Below are 25,077 nucleotides of genomic sequence, written 5' to 3' on the forward strand. Positions count from 1 at the left end.
TACAGTATAGTCAACCATTCAATTTACGAACTTCATTGAACCAAGCATGCATGTTTTGGGAATGTGGGAAGAAACTGGAGAAAACCAACATAAGAGGGAAAACATGCAAACTCCACACAGGAAGGGCGGAGTCCGGATTCAAGCTCACAAATCGCTGAATTGTGAGCCCTATGTGCTATGAACCACTACACTGAACAACAGTATGTTATCTTATGTTCCATGATCACCAAACCAAGTCTGTTATTTCATTTTGTTTACAGTACATCATCAGCAAATTGTGAAAACGACCTCTTTACAAAGGTAAGTGATCAAGATTGGTAACTAATAATCTCAGGCATTCACAATTCATCTTTTATCCACAGGTTTGGTCTACACAATATACGTAAGTGTAAATGTTCCTTTTTGTCACTGTTATCTGCATGGATATGACTGGGTTTCATGTATGGATTGTTAGCTCAAAAGCCTGTTTTGGTAGTCTTACTAACAATTAGAGCGCTGCTGCACACATACGAATGGTAAACCAGTCGCAATATGCCAACCCTCCACTCCAACTTTACCTTGCATTTTCCTGCGATGGAAAAGAGGGGAGCCCAGGAAGTTGTTCTTGATGGAGTTGAGGCGCGTCCTCCAGGGCATGCCGCCGATCGAGGGGCTGGGTGGAGGTGTTGGACTAGGTGTGCCAGTTGGGCTGTCCTTTGGTGTGTGCACTGGGGTGCCTTTAGGAGTGGGGAGAGGGCTGCCTCTGGGGGAAGGATGGGGGGTAACCTGCGAGTTGGGGAAAGATTTGCCATTGTGGTCAGGGTGCAGGTGGTGGCGGCGCAGGGGTGACATTGGAGGCGCAGGTGAAAGAGGGATGGAGAGCTTTGGGGGTACGGTGAAGGGGGGTGGGCGCCTCACATGCGGGCTGTTGGGGATGCAGGGTGCTAAAGGCTGGCTGGGTGTGGGGGGCTCAGACTTGGGGTTGGAGGTGGTCTGGGCTGTTTTGGGGAGGGGGTTGGACCTGGTAGTCAGCAGAGGCTTTGCAGACACTTTGGGCTTGGCAGGGAGGGTCTGGGTGCGAGGGTGCATGAGGGGAGACCCCATCTTGGGCTGGAAGGAGTTGGGTAAGCGGGGTCCCACGCCGTTAAGGCGGACCTCAAGTGAGTGTGTGGGGCTGCAATTGGGGGACTGACACAGATCTGGGGACTGGGGTGGTATGAAAAAACGCCGGTTGGGCTGTGATTTGTCATGCGCCAGAGTCAGCCATGAGAAAATGCAGCAGCCAAGGCATCATCATGGCCCAATAAAAGTTCATTCCCATGAATAAAACACAGCAGGAAATGAAAAAGCATGTGGCAGATGGGTTGAAAAGTGGAGCAGGCAGGAGGTGGTGAGAGTGCATGAAAGAAAGAAAAACAGAACATGCGATTAGCAAAGTGATTATCAGCCAACCAGGAGGCAGCAGTGGAGCATTCGTGATGCATTAACAGCAGAGATGGACCGAGACCAAAACAGCTGATCCGAGCTCCTATCACTTGGACATACAGTACACTGTAAAAAATTCACTGTAAAATAAAAGTAAAATATTGGGAGCAAGGATGCCAGTAGATTACTGTTGACCTATTGTCATTTACTACAAGAGTATAGTACTGTCTTTTGAATTTCAGGATATTACCATCAGATAATTTGACACCACTTCTAGTAATATTGTAGTTTGAATTTGTAGTAATGTAGTTTGAAACATGATAGTAGGATATCTGTGATTGTATTTTTACAGTACATGCCACTGTGTTAAATTGGTATTTAGTAATAATGCATTATATTTGTATGGTACTTTTCTGTCACTCACTCAAAATGCCTTCAATGGATATTCATGTTCATTCATATTTACACATTTACACTCTGTGGGGGTAAACTAAAAATTAACCATAATGACCTACAGCGACTCCGTAGTTTGATGCTTCTTGTATTTTACCCATATTGAGTATTTTGTGCTTCTAAAGCATATAAAAATCACATCCAGCAACATGCTGTATCATGTTAAAGAGTGCCTCCATTTCGACGTGGAAATGGAGCAATATAGTTACGTTTGTGCTCGATACTGTATTGTATTCGCCACAACGGCCTGACTGGTTAATTTTATTGCAAGATGATTAATAAAGAAGTGGACTGTATTTTCTGTCAAGAGGTGGAGAGCACTGTGGTGCCTTTTCTTCATAAAATACTGTTTTACACTGTCAAATTTTTACAACTAGTTATTCTTACGTATGCATCAACTGAATATACATGTATGCATGAATATTTCACGGTATATTACAAATGAAAAAAACAAAACAAAACAGTAACATACTGTTCAAACATCCAACATTTACAACAAACCATAGTTATGTTTTTAAATTATATTTATCATCTATCATTTATGATAACGGACTGATTTAACTGTTAATTTTCATGCTATGGGTGAATATTTAATAGTATTTCGGATGAATATTTAATAGTATTTTACAACAATTGTAAAAAAAAACAGTAAGATACTGTTACAAATTCTCCATATTCATTACAGTGTATGTTAGGGTTGACGAGCTCTCCACTTGTAAGTGTTCAAAAGGCATACTGTCTTCCGTGTGGTTCTTGCAAAATAAGTTAGCGTGAGCACCACTCTAACATTTTGGTGCCATGACCCGGATCCCAAACGTGCCCACTGCTGATGGACGGAGGATGACGTGCTGCATTGTCGCCAGACCAGCGTCCATTCGGAGGACCTGGAAAAGAAAGACCTGGGAAGAAAATTCTTCGCTGGGCCAGCATCTTAGGTCTGCCTTTGTCTGACAGCAGTGGATTGATGGGATCCGGAAGTCCAACGAACCAGGGGACAAGTAAGTAAAAGCCCTAAAGTTAAAAGTGCATAAGATCCACTCTAACAGTGTACAATTACCAACCATGGCAAAAAATGACAAGAACGCCAAGTTGTCTTTAATTTCTTAATTTCTTTCTATTATCTATCCATTTAAAATGAAGAGGAAACTGAAGAAACAAGAGTGGTCTCAAATTTTGGTCTCAAGGTCTATTTAAAATGACGAGGAAACTGAAGAAACAAGAGTGGTTTCAAATTTTGGTCTCAAGGTTTCACGTGTGTGTGTGTGTGTGTGTGTGCGTGTGTGCGTGTGTGCGTGTGTGCGTGTGTGCGTGTGTGCGCGTGTGCGCGTGTGCGCGGGTGCGCGGGTGGGGGTGCGCGTGTGCGCGTGTGCGCGGGTGTGCGTGCGTGCGTGTGCGTGGGGGTGTGTGTGTGTGTGCGCACGTGTGCGCGCGCGCGTGCGCGCGTGTGTGTGTGTGCGCGTGTGTGTGTGCGCGCGCGCGCGCGTGTATCATGAATCAGAAACAAAAAAATTATACAAAATGTAACGTGTGTATATAGTCGTATGCAAAGGTTTGGGCACCTCTGATCATTTTTATGATTTTCCTTTAAAAATAATTGGTTGTTCGGATCAGCAATTTCAGTTAAATATATCACATAGCAGACAAACACAGCGATATTTGAGAAGTGACACAAAGTTTATAGGATTTACAGAAAGTGTCCAATCATTACTTGAATAACAGTACGCAGGTGCATAAATTTGGGCACCTCAACAGAAAAATCCTCCTTTTATACAGGGTCCGGCAAAATGAACACATTTGTAGGTTTAATACAATGCAAATAAAAGAAAAAGAAAATAAAGAAACAAACAAAAAATATATATATATTTTCAAAAAGTACTGTAATTTTCAGACTATAAGTCGCGTTTTTTTTCATAGTTTGGGTGGGGGGCGACTTATACTCAGGAGCGACATTGATGTTTTTTTTCCACAAATCTTTACTTGATCATTAACACATAACTTACAAGTATAGTTGACCTTTTCCCATGTTGTTTTTAGTATAGTTGATCACTTCACATGGTTTGATATCTTTATCTTGAACATATTCAAAACATGAAAAATAGAGAGAAAAAATCAAATAAAGTAATTAACACTTTAAAGCGCCATATCCTCTGGACATGTCCTCTGTCACCAGGATGACATAAAGTACGAGAAATTTGATCGATGGATTTAAGGATTTGGACAAACAAATGGTTTGATAATATTGTTGTTTATGTGATAGTTATTTAAAATATAGTTTATATATCGTTGTATGGGCCTGTGGAATAATTTGAACTGCGGCGCGGCACACGGCATTGTTGACAAAGGACGATCGATGGATTTAAAGAATTGGAGTGACACAGATGGTTTTATAAACGTGTTATTTACGTAATAGTTTTTTTAAAATAACTGAATGTTACGTCAGGCCCGTTCTCAGCTCCTCGTTTGTGTTTGTCACGTTAGCATACCGTATCGTTTAGCCTGTTGTTGCTCGTTCATGTCTGGTCTTGGTGTTGGATTTTGTCGAATAAATTGCCCCCCAAAATGCGACTTATACTTCAGAGCGACTTATATATGGTTTTTTTTCACATTTATGGGCATTTTATGGCTGGTGCGACTTATACTCCGGAGCGACTTATAGTCCGAAAATTACGGTGTATATATGATGCCGTTTTGTTTCGTTTCATTTTCGAATAATGTTATTTTGGTCTTACCACTGCCACATTTTCTGGAGTTCTGGCGAAGTGAGGTCGACGGTTGATTCTCGTTTTAATGCTGATTCACTGGCTCTGAAGTTAGTAACCCATAACAAGATCGTGTTTCGAGCAGGTACGGGATCATGTCTACCAAGTCTGAAGCATAAACGGAACGCTTGTTGTGTTGCAGTTACAGATTCGTTCTTGATAAACGTTTCCACAATGAAAGCGCGATGCTCACCGGTCCAATTCATGTTAGCAACTGAAACGAAACAAAATAACATTATTCAAAAACGAAATGAAAATTAAATGAAACGAAACCAAACAAAATGGCCTTATATGTACTTTTTGAAAATAAAAATAAAAACGTTTTGGTTTCTTTCATTTATTTGCATTTTATTAAACCTACAAATGTGTCACATCATTTTGTCGGACCCTGTATATATATTACTCCTTTTGCTGGTCTAGTCCTCACATGATAGGCATCGAGATTTGGATTTTTATTCTCTCAGGTCAATCACAGCAATCTAAACCTTATGTATCAGCGCATCCCTTGAACACCAGCAAGTGAAGCAGCAAAAAGCTGACAAAACTTAGACCCTTCCACCCAATATAGGAGACTGCATGCATTGTTACTGCTGTTGATACAAAAGGCTCTGGAATGAGTGACCTGGTTAAAATAGTGTCAATCCACAGCTGAAAAAACTGCAGCAGCTCCAGTCTAATTTAACCATCCAGTTTGTTCTTGTAGCAACATTATAAGACATGTGTGACAACCACTTTACCACAAATAGTTTCACAGACTACAAGGGTGTGTCTGTGTATGTCAAATGACATGAAACAATCGGCCTCATAAATAATTCTTGTAATGTAGTAACTTTGCATGCACCTGTACACCGATCCGCACACTAAATTGAAAAATGTCCCTCTCCCACTGTCGTACGTTGCAGTTTCAAAACAGCATTGATGGAGCCCCTCATGCTTGCTGCTAACTTGCTGATTAGCAGATCATTTGAATCATGTGTGTACATACATATAGGTGGCGGCCCAAAGCTCGCTAGAGGCTTTCGTTAGTGAAATGATTGATCTGGTTGTAGGGAGGATGTGATATTTTAATATGACCTACATCCATCTAACCATTTTCTGAACCGCTTAGTCCCCACGGGGGTCGGGGGAGTGCTGGAAACTATCCCAGCCGTCATCGGGCAATAGGCGGGGGACACCCTGAACCGGTTGCCAGCCAATCGCAGGGCACACAGAGACAACCAACCATTCGCACTCGCACTCACACCTAGGGACAATTTGGAGTCCTCAATCAGCCTACCAAGCATGTTTTTGGGATGTGGGAGGAAACCGGAGTGCCCGGAGAAAACCCACGCGGGCCCGGGGAGAACATGCAAACTCTACACAGGGAGGGCCGGAGGTGGAATCGAACCCGCACCCTCCTAACTGTGAGGCGGACGTGCTACCCAGTGCCGCACCGAGCCTCCAATATGACCTACATAGATTTTATATTAAGACATTTCTGACTGTTGGGAGCTGTCTTTTGGTCATCGTTTTATGAAAATCAATGTTTGATTGCGAAACGCAACAGGCTTTGCTGCAATGGGGTCCTTGCTGCAGAACCAGTCAAAACTCGTAACAGCGTCACGTGACTTGATGTCGCCCAATGGCATTCCTCCAACTCAGGAACTAGGAAGTAAATATTGCCTCGGGTCTATTGACAACAATGGACTTTGTTTGCACTTGGTAAGTTCTTATTTAATATAAATCTTTATTGGAAATGGCTAAGGATAGCCCCGGGGCTAAGAACGTGCAGTGTGAAAAGCCCTAAAATGTGATAGGTTGTTAGGAGTCGTCAGCATTATATATGCAGTCAATTTTGGCTTCAGAGATTACACATGGCTAATTTAGGTTACAGAGAGTAGCTACAGTAACTCCTGGTTTTGCCTTACCGTCTTTCTCAGATAGTAATCTAACATAAGGGCCAGGGACAAAGCCTTCAGAGCGGGGGATGAGGCTGGCTTGAGGGCTTCGACGCTCAGAACAGCACTTGCCCGCTGAAGGCCCCTCCTCCTCCACAAGAGCAGCCCCTGTGCCTCTCTGCTGATAGCGTGAGGAGGGCGCTTGCCGCTATCAACACTCGTAAGGCGGCGGGCCCTGACAACATCCCGGGTCGAGCGCTGAAGGACTGCGCTGGGGAGCTGACGGATGTCTTCACGGACATCTTCAACATTTCCCTGCAGCAAGCCGTCGTCCCTTCGTGTTTCAAGGCTGCCACCATCGTACCTGTGCCGAAGAAACCTGCCCCGTCCTGCTTCAATGACTACCGCCCCGTGGCACTGACGGCCATCATCATGAAGTGCTTTGCCACCATAGACCCCTTCCAGTTTGCGTACCGAGCCAAACGGTCCTCTGAGGATGCCATCTGCTCTGCCCTCCGCTCGGCCCTCACCCACCTGGAGAATAGGGACTCGTATGTGAGATTGCTGTTTGTGGACTTCAGTTCTGCCTTCAACACCATTGTGCCACAACGACTCATCTGCAAACTCGCCAAGCTGGGCCTCAGTACCTACCTCTGCAACTGGCTACTAGACTTCCTCAGTCAGAGACCTCAGATGGTACGGGTTGGCGACAAGATCTCCGCCAGCATCACGCTGAGCACGGGGGCCCCCCAAGGCTGCATGCTCAGTCCGCTGCTCTTCACCCTGCTGACGCATGACTGCGCTGCGAGCTACAGCACCAACCCCATGGTGAAATTTGCTGACGACACGACTCTGGTGGGTCTCATCACCAAGAGACTCAGTACAGGTTGGAGGTTGACCTTCTGACCACGTGGTGCAAGGTCAACAACCTCCTGCTGAACGTCAACAAGACCAAGGAGATTGTTGTTGACTTCCGGAAGGGTCACACCCAACACCTGCCGCTGACCATCGACGGTGCTGTGGTTGAGAGAGTGAGCCGCACCAGGTTCCTGGGGGTGCACATCAGTGAGGATCTCTCCTGGTCCTCCAACACCGCATCACTGGCGAAGAAGGCCCAGCGCCGCCTGTACTTCCTGCGGAAACTCAGGTGAGCGTGTGCTCCTCTGGCCGTCATGACTACATTTTACCGTGGCACCATGGAGAACGTCCTCTCCAGTTGTATTGCTGTTTGGGGTGGTAGCTGCACTGACTACGACATGAAGGCCCTCCAGCGCATAGTGAACACGGCTGGTAAGATTATTGGTGCTTCACTCCCCTCCTTGAAAGACATTTACACCTCCCATCTCACCCACAAGGCGACCACGATTGTGAGTGATGTGAGTCACCCCGCTCACTCTTTGTTCGATCTTCTGCCCTCTGGGAAGAGGTACGGGAGCCTGCGCTCCCGCATCACCAGACTCACCAACAGCTTCATACTCCAGGCTGTTAGGGTCCTGAACTCTCTCCCCCCTTCTGCGTAGTCTCCTGTACTTTTGCGCTATATTCTGACTGTCTGCTGTATGCACACTTGCTCCGTTTTGCTCTTCTTATTTATTGTGTTATTGTTTATTTATTATTTATTCATCACTCTTATTATTCATTGTTTGTGCCTTCTTGTTTTTATTTTGTGTTGTTTGCTTGTATGTAGGTCGTGTACTATGTCTTGTCACCGTGGGATAGTGGAAACGTAATTTCGATTTCTTTGTGTGTCTTGGCATGTGAAGAGATTGACAATAAAGCAGACTTTGACTTTGACTTTGATAAACATTAGTCAAACAACCCTAACCCAATGCTAATAATAGTTGTTTCACATTCTTATTGGGTGTTACGCTAGCATGTTGTGGGTATTAAACAAGACCAAAGAGAGGACCATAGTGGTAGAGAACATTTATATTAGTAACACAATAACAACATTACCATTTGTAATTAACGGTATTCAGACAGTCCAAACACACACACGTCTGTACAAGGTAGAACGTTTGATTTGCATGTGCATCTCCCCTTCATACATTGTGTTTTTTGCAGGAGCAGTACACAAGTCCCAGGATTCCGACTGAGGCTGGAGGAAGTGACATCCAGTCAATCTCAAAGAGGTCTTCATTGATGACTAACTTTATGTATTGTAGTAACAATGCTCCAAAATGTATTGGTTGTTTTTCTGTTTCCCCAGATGCTCAACCTTGGACGACACTACAGATATTTTCGAGGTCTAATCTAATCTAACCTACCCTGAGGGGTCAATCGTAATCTTGCAAGATCAAAGATTGAGCTGGACACCCTTGCACTGTAGTTACACATCACAAAATCAACATTCTGTTGATTCCTGTCTATTCCAGGCTAGATCTGACCTTGACTCATACATGCTGTGTCCATGTTACAGGATTGGATCAGGGGATGCTTTGAGAATAATTGTCAATTTTTGTCTATGGGAAGCCCTTTGAGACTGCTTGTGATTTAGGGCTATACAAATAAACTTGACTTGACTTGATTAAGATGCTGTGTCCATGTTCCAGGATTAATACACATCTCTCACACCCATATTGATTGCTTTCTCTTGAAGAGAAAAACAGGGCAAATTTCACGGCCAGTCCAGTAAAATAAAATACAGTAATAGTGTGTCATATGTTTAAAGTAAAGTGCATTTGGTACGAACCTTTTACGGTCTGTCATTTTTTCCGTCCTCTTGTCGGCAGCCTCTATATTCCGTGTGTTTGCAAATTGCACGTAGCATTCTCTGTGGTAACCTGCATTAGCTAGCACATCTCGAATCGGGCTGTTAACTGTTAAATTGAATGTTATAACAGCAAGTTGTGCTATTGCACTCTCTGGGACATCTAAATTAGCCCACTACAATGTACAATTAATAGATTTGACCCTACTTGTCTCTGAAAATGCAATTATTTTAGCGGGCTCTTTACATGAATTGCACACATGCATGCAGCACTCCATCTTCAATCTTTCCCACTATAAATAAATAAATAAATAAATAAATAAATAAATAAATAAATAAATAAATACATAAATAAATAAATACATAAATAAATAAATACATAAATAAATAAATAAATAAATAAATAAATAAATAAATAAATAAATAAATAAATAAATAAATAAATAAATAAATAAATAAATACGCCACCTAGTAACGTTACAAGCACTAACGTTAATATCACGTTAACGTTATCCATCTAGGTTAATTGCAAGCAAGCTCGGTAATGTCAGTATGGCTGAATACAGTTTGCGAAATACAAGGAAATATGCCATGGTTCAACTATCTTAGTAACATTTTATGAAAACACTACACAAGTTGGATCGTGGATTTGAAAGTTTTATTAGAATTGTATTGACTGTCTTCCAATGCAATCTAGACAGGATGCAGTTCCATCTTGTTTACATTTTGGGGGGTCCGTAATCCCCGTATGCGAATTGTCAATGGTTTATCAGCTACAGGTGTCCAACGATATGCATGAGAAAACATTTCATTAAAATGTAAGATTGTGACAAAGGATGACCAAAAATTAGCTCCCAACAAATTGTTTTTGACTTAATATGATAACTAGATATCACACACAAAGAATTGTGTACTCCCTCGATTCAGATCCATTAAGTTCATTTAAATTGCGTTCGGCCCGCCGTCTTATAGGAGTCGGGAAACATCTAAAACAGCCTGGATCAGTGCTTTCGAGGACCGGGCTTGGGCACCCCTGGTCTACATGCTGTGTTCAATACAAACACACCAATTGTGTGAAATTAGTTTAAGCAGACTATTTGTCTATTATTGTGAGTAGAAATAACATCAAGTGTTTTTTTTTCTAATTTATGCAGAAATCTGGGTAGTTGCAAAGCGTTCACACCCTTGTTTTTGCAACTGTATGTTAGGACAAAAATTTAAATGAGGTAAAATGACTTACCTAAAAACCCAATACTGCAGGAAACTTTGTTTAAAGCAACATATAATGCTATTTTCATTGTGAAAATTCATTTCGTTAGCAACCAAAGAAACACAATATTAGCAGCAATCAGCTTTTTTTTTTTTTTCAGAAGCACTCTGAACCACACTTATTATTTCCTATAGTATCTCAACATCAAGGTAAAAAACGACTAGTTGCTAAATTCTTCAAGATACTTTCTTGTTTAATCATAAGCAGATGTTTCACACTCTTTCTGAAAACATTGCCATGCCAAGGTAAAATTTACCCCATCTCTGATTGTGACACAGCATATACAGCCAGATTAAAAATGCGAGAATTTAGAAAAAGCAAGGTTATAATTTAATCATGTAAAGTGCATAGTGACAATTATAGGCCCATTTGTAGTTATGAGGAGGTGCAAGTCACGGAATGACACCATGGGAAGTGAAAATTCCATTGTCAACTTGCCAATAAAAAATGAAAACTGACAGTTTCCTCCTCTGAGTCATCAAACTGCACTGATCTTGGACTATAAATACACAGCTCCAAGGGTACTGAAACAACTTCACCACAAACACACTCGTACTGTTGTTCATTTCCACCTCATGCCACCCCACACTCCATCCTGCTATGGGATAAAAATAGCACACACAGAAAGCTGTGTTTGTTATTTTTGTAAGTTAGAATGTTGCTATGTAAAACTGCTAGATATAAAACATTGTTCTGTCTATTCAATAAGCTAAGACTGAAACTATGAGTTATTGACAATTGGTAGGTCAGAAAATATTATGCAAAGGGACATACGCACCGATACATGGAAAAGCCCTTATGGACTGTAGTTTTTCAGTTTTGCAATTCATTTTACATTGATCCCCTGCTTTATACAGATGAAAAACCCTCCCTGTGAGGTACTATTTAGGTTTCATATTCACCCATACACAGTTGTTACTGTAATTGGCTTCAAAGTGCAGCTCACAAAAGTGGGAAAACATAAAACATGGCCACTCGTGAGCTGAGGAGTTGAGTGACAAATGTCTGCAGATGTATTGGCTTCACTGGCTTCAACATTTAGTGAGGAAGAATTTTAATTTCACTACGGAATACATCAAGGAGGGAGTGGAAACGTTCTCCTGCTTGCAACACGTACTGTGCCACCCTACTTAAGATGCACACACAAATATAACTTGCACAGCATTTATTTTAGTTTTTTTAAGCTTTTTGCAGCTCTTTTCTGTGGCTGAAGATGTGCGGTTTGGTCACTTCATCAAAATGCTAATGTTGCGGTGGGCTGCGCGCGCGCGAATTACAAGAATGCTGTCGTCACAGCCCACGCTCTAAATTCGGGACTGATACAAATAGAGCGCGAGTGCGCCATGTCCGTACTACTGAGTACGTACACACACTTGTGAGTGTGCACTGAGCTTTCTGACACGGCTTAAGGTAGTACCGTTTTTTTCCGTGTATAGTGCGCAAAATTTAACTAATTTATTGTCCTAAAATCTGGGGTGCGCATTATACGTGGGGTCAAAAATATTTTAATTTTTTTATTTTTTATTTTTGCTCTCGTATCAGACGCTTGCTCGATCACCTGCTCGTTTGCTGTCTGTCACAATGTACCCTACACAAATCCGAAACATTTGTTGCGGCTCCGAGTCACGACGAGGGGCAAGTTTTGGTTTCCAAGGGTGTTTTTATTCCTCTTCAACGTCTCTCCCATATAGAGCCGCCTTTTTCATGTCCGCACGCCTCTTTCCCGTGCGCGCACGGAGCGCGGTGGTGCATTTACGGGCAGTCGGAGAAATCAACGCGAACAAAAAAAATTACATCCAGCCTAGTTAAGACCATACCAAAGACTATAAAAATGGGACCCATTGCCTCCCTGCGTGTGTGACGATCATTGGGACTTAAAAAAAAAAAAAAAAAAAATTTAAAAAAATTCATACAAATTGGGTGCGTATTATACATGGGTACAGGCTTTTTTCCAGCATCAGCATGCCATTTTTAGGGTGCGTATTATACATGGGGGCGCACTATACACGGAAAAAAACGGTAAATGCGCAGGCGAGCGGCTCCCCATCTACTGGGGAAACGCAGTCATTGCAGGCAAAATGACAAAAAAAAAGTTTAATAATACAATTTTTTCAGGGTTGGCGGGCCGGATTAAACAGTCCCGTGGGTCGGATGTGGCCCGCGGGCCGTAGTTTGCCCACCCCTGGGTTACAAACGTTTCCTCAATTTAGAAGTTTTATTTTGATTTTTAAACGTTTTTTTTTTATTTGGAAAGAAAAATCCGCGATGTAGTGAAGCCGCGATAAACGAAACGCGAAGTAGCGAGGGATCACTGTATACCGTATCCACTTTTCGGAATTTACTTTTTCGCGGGCGGTTCTGGACCAAATCTCCCACGAAAAAAGAGGGATCACTGTATTCAGATTTTCTTCGGATTAGTACTGAGGCATACCAAGTTCTCACATTGAATATCAAGTATTTTGTAAGCGTTAGGAAAAATTACTTACTCTAGTCCAGTGGTTCTTAACCTTGTTGGAGGTACCGAACCCCACCAGTTTCACATGCGCATTCACCGAACACCTCTTTAGTTAAAAAATATATATATATTTTTCAAATGCAAGACATGGATGTTTTTTACTGGTGCACAAAATGAGCCGTGCATAACCAACACCTTGTTCAAAAAACATAATGCATGAACTCACAATAAATTACACACTTGCAAATCAGTGTGACTTCTGCTGTTGTCTTTGCGAGATATGTGTCATCACGAATTTACACAATAAATCAGGTGTGTTTGGCGCTCCGCAGTGGAGGCCGAACCCCTGAGACCGACTCATCGAACCCCTAGGGTTCGATTAAACCCAGGTTAAGAACCTCTGCTCTCGTTTGTAAACAAACACAGTGCAGTTTTTTCCTCTTGCTAACGGACATCATAGCTGGCAACATAATTTTAGTGGTAGTGTCAATGTAATTTGAGACTGCATTTAAAAATGTAACAAGTATTTTCAGAAACTATGAAATGGGTCGTGACTTTGAAACAATTGCCTTTGAACCACAGTTTTATACAGTTTTGTCAAGGAATAAGAGGTAATTTACAATTTGAAAGAGTTGTTTTTGAATAATGGTTAAGTTGAAATAATTTATTGCATATCATTCACTGTACTACAAAATGCAAATTATGCTAAGCTCTGAGAACTCTGAGAGAGAACAAAGATGCTCTATGAGCTAAACGTATCAAAAATGTACCAGAACGTGGCCCAAACTATGTTACCTGTACCCCTCCATAACCATTTCAGGATTGGCGTGTTTTAAAACAAGAAAAGTCTGAAAAAAACGGTCAGGTTGTTAGAATTCTGGCCTGTTTTACAGGATGATGATGAAGAGTGTAATCTATGAGCTGGTGATGAGTGGCTTCCATACAGTACAGTATCTGCATGTGTGTGAGCGCCATGACATGGCAGGGAAGCAAGTCAGTGAGGATACACTGAAGCAAACCAATAAGTAGCATGGACAGACACTTACCCTTGGACTGCTGAGTGGACTGATGGACAGACCAGAGCACGCGCCACTGATTGAACGTGACCTACACACATACACACAATACAATAAAAGTCAGTAGTCATTATTTATTCGATAAACTAAGACAGAATACAAGGCAGAAAGCACACAACAGGCAGATGTTTTTTCAATCGAAACAACTGATGGCTTGAGTGACATCTGGTCTCAGAACTTTGGAGCAGTGACTCATATAAGTATGAATGTTCAACTGTTAATAATCAGAAGCTTATGAGACTTTGAAGGGAGATGGTCATAGTCCACGCAAAAAACTATTACACTAATTTATTTCTTTTTTTTATGTTAACGTTCAATATCCCATTGTTCTTTTCATTTTAATCTTCATGTACTGCTTGAATTTAACTCACCTTCTAAATGTAACAGAATAGTTGTAAAATAAACAATTATGTTTGCAATGTATGAAAAGCATTTGGGTTGTCATGTCAATCCATTTTCTAACACAAACTCACAGGTGACAACATCATGTGCAACTAGTAAGCACCACTAACAGGTCACACTTTTTTTTTGAGGATGGGCCACTTGTAATCCATAATGAGAGTGGCACTCAACTCCCACAGGGCAACCAACACGGAAGCCACTTCCAAGGCCCCACACATTCCACACTTCAGCCTGGGTTTCATTCCCAACTTCAACACTGTAACACTTTTTTGCCATACACCGACAGGCAAAATGAAGCCTCCTTAACCACTGGGGTATCAGTAAACGATTTATTAGTCAATGCTTCATTCACATTTGCGCTGTATGGACACATGCTGTACAGTGGCAAGTATAGCAAATGAAATCTTGAAATGTATTTTGAAAGAATCTTCCAGTTTGGCAAAACTAAGCTTCATAAACCATTGAGGCTTTCCAGCCAATTCGTTTTCACATGTTTTTAAGCAATTATGCTTTATTTTCTCTATGGCGTCATCAAGCAGTAAGCTACAAATTTGCACTTCACGTACAGACAGAATAAAATAAGAATGTATTCTTAACAGTGTCTACAGTTTTAAACTGTCAAAATGATTTGGTATCAAAGCCATTACCACGTTAAGTAGAATAGAATAGAATAGAATATAGAATAGATCTTTATTTGCCATTGTAACATATACAACCAACTATGCCAGAAGTCTTAAACCCGCGGGCCAATTGCGACGATAGTTTGTGGCCCTCGCCTTAATATCAAAGTTTAATGTTAGTTTGGCCCACAAATTTGATATGAATGGTTGTGTGCGGTGCTGATTTGAATGTGTCTTTTTGGTAGCATATACGTACTTGTGCAAAAAGCTCTTTTCTACCTTGAACTTCAAGTCCAAATATAGGTTTAGACCAGTGGTTCTTAACCTTGTTGGAGGTACCGAACCTCACCAGTTTCAAATGTGCATTCACCGAACCCCTCTTTAGTGGAAAAAAAAAATATTCAAGACTTCGATGTTTTTTTACTGGTGCACAAAATAAGCCGTGCATGAACATCACCTTGATCAAAGAATAAAACCAACACAATGCATGAACTCACAATTAATTACATACTGGCAAATCAGAATTTACACAATAAATCAGGTTTGTTCGGTCGTCCTCAGTGGAGGCTCTGCTGAACCCCTGAGACCGACTCACCGAACCCATAGGGTTCGATCGAACCCAGGTTAAGAACCACTGGTTTAGACTTACCGATGAGCAACTTCAAGCTCTGCTGAATATCTCAACTGCTCCCACCCTCATGCCAAATGTGACTTAGCTATGCAAGAGGAAGCACTGCTAGGTCTCAGACAAATGTCTGCAGATGTATTGGCTTCACTGGCTTCAACATTTAGTGAGGAAGAATTTTAATTTCACCACGGAATACATCAAGGAGAGAGTGGAAACGTTCTCCTGCCTGCAACACGTACTGTGCCACCCTACTAAAGATGCACACACAAATATAACTTGCACAGCATTTATTTTAGTTTTTTTAAGCTTTTTGCAGCTCTTTTCTGTGGCTGAAGATGTGCGGTTTGGTCACTTCATCAAAATGCTTATGTTGCAGTGGGCACATTTCAGCAATGTTTTTACTCCCAACCTGTATCACTATAACAGTTGGACTAAGAGTGGGTTGATTGGTCATGTCTGCTGTGTGCTTAAGCGGGAAATATTTTTGTTCCCGTATGTTTTTTAATTTGTCATTCATTTTTTTTACCAGTTATTCATAATTAATGGGTTGGGACCCAAAAGCAGACAAATTTTGGGTGGGTCGTGGACAGCTAGTAACAAAATTGGCAAGTATTTGTCATACAGTGATCCCTCACCATTTTGCGCGTCACCTTTCACGAATGCGCTACTTCGCGAGTTTATGAGTGACGGGAGAACGCCGTTTAAATACACACTGCCTCTGAGAAATGCACTGCGGATGTGACTGAGTTCAAGCGCAGAAGGGGGCACGTGGCCACACGCGAGGGAAGAAGTTGCAGGAGTCGGTACACGTGACAATATCAAGTTTGTTCTTTTATTCATTGTAAATGTATAATACATGCACCGAACAGTGAGGGAATGCTTATTGAGGGAATAAGAAAGGTTTTTGTAGTGAATAGGTATCGGGGAGGGTTTAAAAAGCTTTATTATTGTGTACTGGACCACAATGCAACAAAAGATTCATGCGTAACCGTGACTCACTTTGGTGGCTAACTTTAAGATCACTAGAACCTGAAAACCACAGATGAGAAGATGAACAGTATTTTTAGTTCTTCAGCTGTCTAGTTATTGTAGTTGTATGTCTGAAGACTGAGGTTCAAAACCCAGTGTGGGCAACCCCTCATCTTGCTGAGCTGCTTAATACTTGTATCTATTTACTAACTTTGTATGGCATAAAATGATGGCAAATACATTTAACACTGTAGCAGACCAAGCAGTGTATTCCAGATACATTTACAGATACAACGCCTGACACCTTGTGAAGGTGGTTGTCGTCGTCATTCTGCCGACACTGTTTCAATGTTTTTGGAAGGCGAGTGAATTTATCACTAGCAGATTCAGGCAAATGTTTACAAATTAGTACAACAGCCATTAATTGCTTTGGATGTACACACCTCTGACTAGTCTGAAGAAATATGAATGCAAATAAATTAACAAAATACTGTATGCAGAGTGGGCAAAAATTGACACAACAATCAATGAACAACATTATAAATTCATAATTTATACTTCAATATAAGGTCAAGCAGATGCAGACAATCTGAGCAAGATGTATGTACTGTTTGTGTTTCCCCGCTTCATAAGCTTTTCAGGTTTTATTCATGCATCATTAACTTTTCATTTTCCTCCTTCTTGTCTTCCCTTCATTGCCAAGAAACTTGTTCTGCTGATGTCTTTCAAGAATTCTAGATTAAACGTCCATGGACAATTTGGCTTTATTGGAAGTGGAAATTGAAAACAATATTTCATTATTAAATAAGCACGCACGCACACACACACACACACACACACACACACACACACACGCACACACACGCGCGCACACACACACACACACACACAAACACACGCACACACATGCACACGCACACACAAACACACACACACACATACATGCACACACACACGCACACACACACACACACACACCATCATCAGCAAACATTCATGTCAACTTGCTAAATCTCCTCATTTGTAATGGTGCTGGTTTGCCCCTTTATTGCCTTGGATGGATGTTTTCACAATTGATGTCTGTTTATCTCTTCAGAAAATTACGGAAAAATTGCAATACCCAATTTCACAATTTGGGTTGAAAAAGTGAAGCAAAGGATAATAGAGCAAAAGACAGTTACAGTGAATAATTTGGCTGCTATGCCAAAAACAGGCATGTTTCCAGTGATGTACATTATTTAAAACATACACACTACATGGACAAAAAAACTTTGGAAGATTATTTTTTCTGTAGTAAAAGTGCTTCTTGACAATATATTATCCATCAATTTATTTTCAATACCGGTTGTCGTCATTAGGGTTTGACTTTGAGTGAGAAGTCCAAGTAAAAAATACTGGACCCATCTAGTATAGCTATTTAGACATAAAGCATTCACACAAAGCGGCAGACGTGCAAACCGCTCTGCACCATGCTGCCCAATAGTTCATATTCCATTGTAAAGCCTGCATTCATTTGATTTGCAAAAAAAAAAAAAACATTCATTGCGGCAGAACTCTTCTAAAAAGTAATTTTGAATTTCTTCCTGTCTTGCTTACTGTAACTATACTCTGTACTGTAATACTCCAATAAAGAATGCAAAAGAAGAGCTCAATAGCAGTTGTAGGAAAAAAGTAAGTTTTTGTGATAAACAGAGATTTTTAGAGTATTTTTATGAGACTTTAACAACAGAAAAATAATCATGAAATTCAGATTAAGATCAAGACTTTAATCACAGGAAAATAATCATGAAATTCAAATTAAGAGATGTTAAATTGACAAAATACCATGAAGAGAATGAACCAACACCTTTCTTCTTTGCTGCAGTTAGCGTTTGTGATATCCAAGCTTTTATCAAATACAGATTTGCTAAAAATGGGGGTAGATTAAAAAAAAAGAAAGAAAGACAGAAAGACTGTCACATAAGGATTCCTCCTGTACAAGAATGTAACACTCATTCAACAAGCAAAACCTTAGAACAAATTGGGTAATATGAAATGAGGATCAATTGAAAATTCCTGTAAAAATCAAACAATCAATGGGATCAATAAGGAATAATATCAATCCATTGATTGCTGAACCGCTTATCTTATCTTCATGATAATAGGCATGGAACTCCCTGAACTGGTTGCACAATCATACCTAAGGACAATTTAAAGCGCTCAATTCACCTCCCAAGCATGCTTTTGAAATGTCATGTCTTGGGAATGTGAGAGGAAACTAGAGTGCTTGGAGAAAACTCAAGCAGGAACGGGAAAAACATGCAAACTTTGTACAGGAATGCTGAAGCCCGGAATCAAATATGACTTCTACACAGTAAAGCAGATGTGCGAACCAGACTACCATCATGTTGCCCATAACAAAGAATAATTAGTTACATTTTTAATTAACAATAATCTGCTACATCAGTGAAATCTGAGCAAAGTTGAAAAATAATGACAATTGCTTACCTATCAAATCAGGATAGAGATACAGATATTTCTTTTGATGAATATGGTTTGGCAGGTAATCAGGAGGAGAAACTCTTTCAATGCAGAATGCATGATAGTCTCACACATTTCAGCATACATTTTAGAAACTTTATAAATGATGTTGTATTGTCTCAATAGGGGATCTCCTACCTTTGACCATGAGTTGCCATGTCAATAGCTCGCCGTACTGGGACAGGTGATCCTCCCTCTGTGACGCTAAGCACCTCCATTGACTTCCTCTCTGGTCTCCGCTTCCCGTGCCGACTCAGCATGGGTGAATCCACACGCTTCCTGGGAGGGTCTGCTGAGCAAATTCAGAGTTCAATGAGTGAATAAGTAAGTAGTGTTTGAATTTTATTCATCCTTGATTGTTTGACACATCTTCAAAATGTAGAGTTTAGCAAACTTTGTGAGTGGTTTTGTGTTAGATATTAATATTATTTATAAATTGCGCTACAAGAATCACTAACCAGTCAAGAAAAAAACAAATCAACCATTTGATTATCTTTCTGTATGCATAATGTACATGTAGTCAGATTTACAGTGAAGATTTAAACACTTAGCGGTTTGCCTAACTAACTTAATTGCCTGAAAATACACTGAAATCCTTTAATGATATGATATGAAGGCGGCTCGGTGGCGCACTGGGTAGCACGTCCGCCTCACAGTTAGGAGAGTGCGGGTTCGATTCCACCTCCGGCCCTCCCTGTGTGGAGTTTGCATGTTCTCCCCGGGCCTGCGTGGGTTTTCTCCGTGCACTCCGGTTGCCTCCCACATCCCCAAAACATGCTTGGTAGGCCGATTGAAGACTCCAAATTGTCCCTAGGTGGGAGTGCGAGTGCAAATGGTTGTTTGTCTCTGTGTGCCCTGCGATTGGCTGGCAACCGGTTCAGGGTGTCCCCTGCCTACTGCCTGATGACGGCTGGGATATGCTCCAGCACGCCCGCGACCCCCGTGGGGACTAAGCGGTTCAGAAAATGGATGGCTGGATATAATATGAACATCACAGTGGTTCAAAACAACAGACTGGGACAGAGTGACGTGAAATTTCAAAGGTCATGAGGAATTTAAACCACTTCTATGCTCCAAGAATATTGTGTTTCTGTTTGGATGAACCTACCAATCTCATTGCGTGGAGGCAGGTTCTGGTCCTCGTGGCTTGGATATCTTTCCTTGCGGTCAAGGAGAAGGAAGTAGATCATCTTTTCCTGATTGTCACTAAAGAGAGGAAAGGCAAAGAGCAAGTGGTAAGTGCATGCTGTTATGACAATTGCTCCAACAACGTCACATATAACAGAGGGATTGGTATGCTGCCGCATCAATCACTCCTATGACAAACAAGTTGACTATCTGCTTCTCACTCACTCATCAGAAAGCAGGTCTTTGGTCAGCTTGTACTTATCCCTGAAGCAGCCTAGAGAATGCATACTCTCCAGGACATCGGGGTCAATCTCTTCTACTGTAGCCAGCATCTTGATGGCCACTTTCCTGGGGATGGGTTGTTCGGGCTTGGGTTCATTCTTTCCAGCTCTATAACACAACATATAACACATACAGAGAAACTCACTCATCACAGCCTGAGAAACTGCTTTCGGTGTCAGTCATTAGCCCAGATTCACTCTTGTTTTGCCTTGTCATGCTAAAAAACTGACACCAAAATGCTGTTTACTGCACATGCGGGGTGCCATATAGTGGACCTATGTTGGAATTCTAAATTCTATTTAAATACAGTGGTAGGGTAGTTCAAAGTGCTTTAGGTCACATTTAACTACAGTAGACAACTTAGAAACAGTAAAAAAATAGTGGTGCACAATCTTCATTAAAACTCAACACATTCATTGTAGATTCTGCACAGGTTTGTTTACTTACAGGTACCATGTATGCTTCTGAATCTGCTCTAACTGCAACACAAGAGATAAAACAAAAACAATACATGAACCCAGACGGCACTGATTGAAATGTGTTAGTAGAAATAACTTGCGTGTTTTTGTTTCTATATAATGCAATGAAAACATCTAATCACTTATGCTTGCTGTATTTTCATATTTGATACTTGATAAAATTAACTTCATGATTTTTATAATGCAGCTGTCTGTAAATGATATGTTTTCCTTTAATAACCTAAATGTAATGATCTGTATCCAACAACTAAAGATGTGCAAATTCGTTATCAGCCCAGATTGACCAAATATAATTTGCATGGATGAACTTCACAAAGTGGAATTGTTAGTTCATTGAGCTGTTCGCCATACCATTCAAAGGAAGATAAGATTAGGAGAAAGCACTGCATCAAAAATGATTGGTTGGGAATGCTGTACTGTCAGGTTGAATTTAAATGGAAATAAAGACAATACATCATTAAACATGCAAGGGTAAAAACAACCCAACTTGGGTTAAAATTTTGACCGACCATGAAATTTGCCCCCTAAAAAACATTTTCTTGCATAAAACAACCCAACAACTGGGTTGTTTTTAGTTTAACAAAACAACTCAAAGTTGACTCAATTGACCAACTTCCTGGGTCAGTCCAATTTTTAACCCAATAGTTTTAAGGCTGTACCTAATTTCTCTAAAAGTGAATGCTAAATGTTTCATTTTATTCATATTATTTCAAAATATTTGAGACAATACTTGCTGACATTTACTCCGCATTTGTTGTTGCTACTATATATGACTTTTGCCCCAGTTACAAACGAGCAGCAAGGCTGGATGATCAAGTTGCATACACTACATATCTTACCGTCAGTCTCTTGGAAGCGTCCACTTCAATCATCCCCTGAAGGAGGTTCTGGCATTCCGGAGGAATGAAGTGAGGCATGTGGAAAACTCCAAGTTTCACTTTCTCCAAAAGATTCCTCAAGTTGTCGTCATCAAAAGGCAAAGCGCCCTGAGGTCAAAAACAGAAAACTAAAATTAACTACGTATTACATGTACCGTAATTTTCGGACTATAAATTGCGTTTTTTTTCATAGTTTGGGTGGGGGGTGCGACTTATACTGAGGAGCGACTTATATGTGAATTTTTTCAAAAATGTAAAAAAAATAAATAAAATAATTGAAACCGCGATGTAGCAAGGGATTACTGTCATTTGAATTTCAAGTGACGTCAGCAGCGCGGCGTGGCGCGGTGGTTGTTTACCAAAAGGACAAAGATTCGAACACGGGATGACGAAGATGACGAAGGGCCCCACATACTACCGGCATCATTAGCGGCTTTGTTTGTAAGTGACACGGAGGACGAAGAGTTTGAAGGATTTAAGGATTTGGAGTGACACAGAAGGTTTGAAAAACTATTATGGCTTTTACGCACGCCCGGTGCTACTCTACGGAGCTCTCTTTCACCTCCCTGGATGGAAGTCTGGGGCCGGCGCTCGGCCGGGTGGCTGTCTGGTGACGGTGGATGGGGCTCGGACATGGCTTTTACGCACGCCCGGTCCTATTCTATGGAGCTCTCTTCCACCTCCGTGGCTGGAAGTGTCACCTCCGGGGATGGAAGTCCATGCCGCCACACGCCTGGAAATCCACGCCGGTGCTTGGGGCCGTGTGGTGGTGAACCATTTATGTTATCGTTTTTTGATATATTTTATTTCGTGTAGCAACTTGTATATGTTTTTATTGTTACAGTCAGTAGTTGTTGGCTCGTTGACCTCTTGTTTTGTAAATAAAGAGCCGTTTACCAAACCCACATCTTTCCTTGTACTTTGTTAACGCTCCAATATAGTTATAAACTAGATCTGTGGAATAACGACGAGGCTGACGTCAGGGCGCACACGCGGCATTGTTGACAAAGGACGAGGAATATACTAGATCTGTGGAATAACGACGAGGCTGACGTCAGCGTGCACGGGCGGCGTTGTTGACAAAGGACGAGGAATTTGATCGATGGATTTAATGATTTGGAGTGACAAATGGTTTGATAATATTATTGCTTATATAATAGTTATTTGATATATAATTCATATATCATCATATGGGCCTGTGGAATATTTTGAAGTGAGAAAATGTCTGCAGGGTCTAGAGCATTTTGTATTTGGGCTCCAGAGCTTTGGAATGCCCTACCAATGGATATTAGAACTGCTACCTCAAGTAGAAACATTTAAGACACGTTTAAAGACACATTTCTATGATATGGCCTTTAACTAACCTGTAATGGCCGATTCGGCTGGAGTTTGTTTTCTCTCCCTCTCAACCCCCAAAGGGGGATCCTTTCATCTGTGGTCCCTTCTCAAGGTTTCTCATTTTCCCCTGGCAGGTTTTTTTTTAGTTTTTCCTTGCCCTTTTGGGATCTTAAGATCAGGGGATGCTTTGAGAATAATTGTCAATTTTTGTCTATGTGAAGCCCTTTGAGACTGCTTGAGATTTAGGGCTATACAAATAAACTTGACTTGACTTGAAGTGCAAGTGCTGTCAGCAGTGCGCACCCATTGTTGACATAAAGGATGATAGATGGATTTAATGAATTGGAGTGACACAGATGGTTTTATAAACGTGTTATTTATGTACCGTAATTTCCGGACTATAAGCCGGACCGGACTATAAACCGCACCAGCTAAAATTCGGGGATAATTTACCGTTTTTTTCCGTGTATAGTGCGCAAAATTTAACTAATTTATTGTCCTAAAATCTGGGGTGCGCATTATACATGGGTACAAAAATCTTTTAATTTTTTTTAAATTTTTTTTTTTTTTTTTTTTTAAGTCCCAATGATCGTCACACACGCAGGGAGGCAATGGGTCCCATTTTTATAGTCTTTGGTATGGTCTTAACTAGGCTGGATGTAATTTTTTTTGTTGGCGTTGATTTCTCCGACTGCCCGTAAACGCACCACCGCGCTCCGTGCGCGCACGGGAAAGAGGCGGCTCTGTATGGGAGAGACGTTGAAGAGGAATAAAAACACCCTTGGAAACCAAAACTTGCCCCTCGTCGTGACTCGGAGCCGCAACAAATGTTTCGGATTTGTGTAGGGTACATTGTGACAGACAGCAAACGAGCAGGTGATCAAGCAATCGTCTGATACGAGAGCATTGCGGTCGTATGGAGCGCCAAAAAATTTTTTTAAAAAAAATTCATAAAAATTGGGTGCGTATTATACATGGGTACAAGCTTTTTTCCAGCATCAGCATGCCATTTTTAGGGGTGCGTACTATACATGGGGGCGCACTATACACGGAAAAAAACGGTATTCTCACCTGCCTCTTGTTACCTGTCGTATTTACGTCCTGTCTGCGTGTCACTCCCTGTCAGATCATTGATATCTTTTTGCTTCCTGTCTTTATCAAGTCTGTTTCTGTTAGCCATCCCTGTCGGTCAGTCCGTCATGTTATTAGTTTGCTAGTTCCCTTCTGTTTCTCTTGATGCTTCGTTCCACTTCCCTTTTCCCTCAATAAATCCTGGTCCAAGCTGCATTTGGTCGCCCAGCTCCATCCGTTCCGTGACAGCAACTTTTGTCACTTGAAATATGCGATGAATAAACCCTTGATCGTGTTTACTAAATTCCATCCTGCTCGTCTTCTGTTTGATTAATTATGTTTCTCAGGTAAACACAATAGGCTCGGTGCAGTGGAGGGGAAAATGATGACATTTATACAGTTTTCTCGGTGAACAGAATACAGTATTTTCATCACAACACAGTTATCCCAAATAAAATAAAACTGCCACATGTATTCTGCAATGAAACCAACCCAGTGGAATAAAAAAACAACTCACCACTAAGAGTGCAAACAAGATGACTCCACAGCTCCATGCATCTGCTTTTCGACCATCATACTTCTCCCCCTTGTAGACATAGTTTGAGAAAGAAAAACACAGCAAAATAAATATGATATACAATATAACTGGAGAATGTTTACTACTACAAATCACTCCAATTTGTGTATTGGGTCCATCATTTTTGGATGACAAACACAAGTGCACATACTGTATATGGCATGTGAAATAAGTGTCAGCT

The 25,077-nt window shown here is 41.2% G+C and overlaps 1 protein-coding gene and 1 long non-coding RNA gene across 3 annotated transcripts in view; one reads left to right on the forward strand and one right to left on the reverse strand.

Moving 5' to 3' along the window:
- LOC133153086 (serine/threonine-protein kinase BRSK2-like) overlaps nucleotides 1-25,077 on the reverse strand; it is a 180,370-nt gene that overhangs the window by 21,352 nt on the left and 133,941 nt on the right. Inside the window, exons 7-15 of the mRNA XM_061277139.1 lie at nucleotides 24,837-24,905; nucleotides 21,872-22,018; nucleotides 21,001-21,032; nucleotides 20,497-20,661; nucleotides 20,252-20,349; nucleotides 19,282-19,432; nucleotides 18,470-18,529; nucleotides 13,975-14,035; nucleotides 558-765 (exon numbers count right to left, since the gene is read on the reverse strand). Of these exons, the coding sequence (XP_061133123.1) occupies nucleotides 558-765; nucleotides 13,975-14,035; nucleotides 18,470-18,529; nucleotides 19,282-19,432; nucleotides 20,252-20,349; nucleotides 20,497-20,661; nucleotides 21,001-21,032; nucleotides 21,872-22,018; nucleotides 24,837-24,905 (991 nt within the window). The remainder of the gene's footprint in view (nucleotides 1-557; nucleotides 766-13,974; nucleotides 14,036-18,469; nucleotides 18,530-19,281; nucleotides 19,433-20,251; nucleotides 20,350-20,496; nucleotides 20,662-21,000; nucleotides 21,033-21,871; nucleotides 22,019-24,836; nucleotides 24,906-25,077) is intronic.
- LOC133153087 (uncharacterized) lies at nucleotides 6,228-9,020 on the forward strand. Of its 2 annotated transcripts, XR_009714248.1 has the most exons (4): nucleotides 6,250-6,317; nucleotides 6,536-7,640; nucleotides 8,558-8,625; nucleotides 8,703-9,020. It is a non-coding gene; the product is annotated as an uncharacterized LOC133153087 (long non-coding RNA). The 2 variants fall into 2 exon arrangements; XR_009714247.1 differs by lacking the exon at nucleotides 6,536-7,640 and having other exon boundaries at nucleotides 6,228-6,317.

Source organism: Syngnathus typhle, linkage group LG4 (assembly GCF_033458585.1).
Source record: "Syngnathus typhle isolate RoL2023-S1 ecotype Sweden linkage group LG4, RoL_Styp_1.0, whole genome shotgun sequence".
Taxonomy (NCBI): domain Eukaryota; kingdom Metazoa; phylum Chordata; class Actinopteri; order Syngnathiformes; family Syngnathidae; genus Syngnathus; species Syngnathus typhle.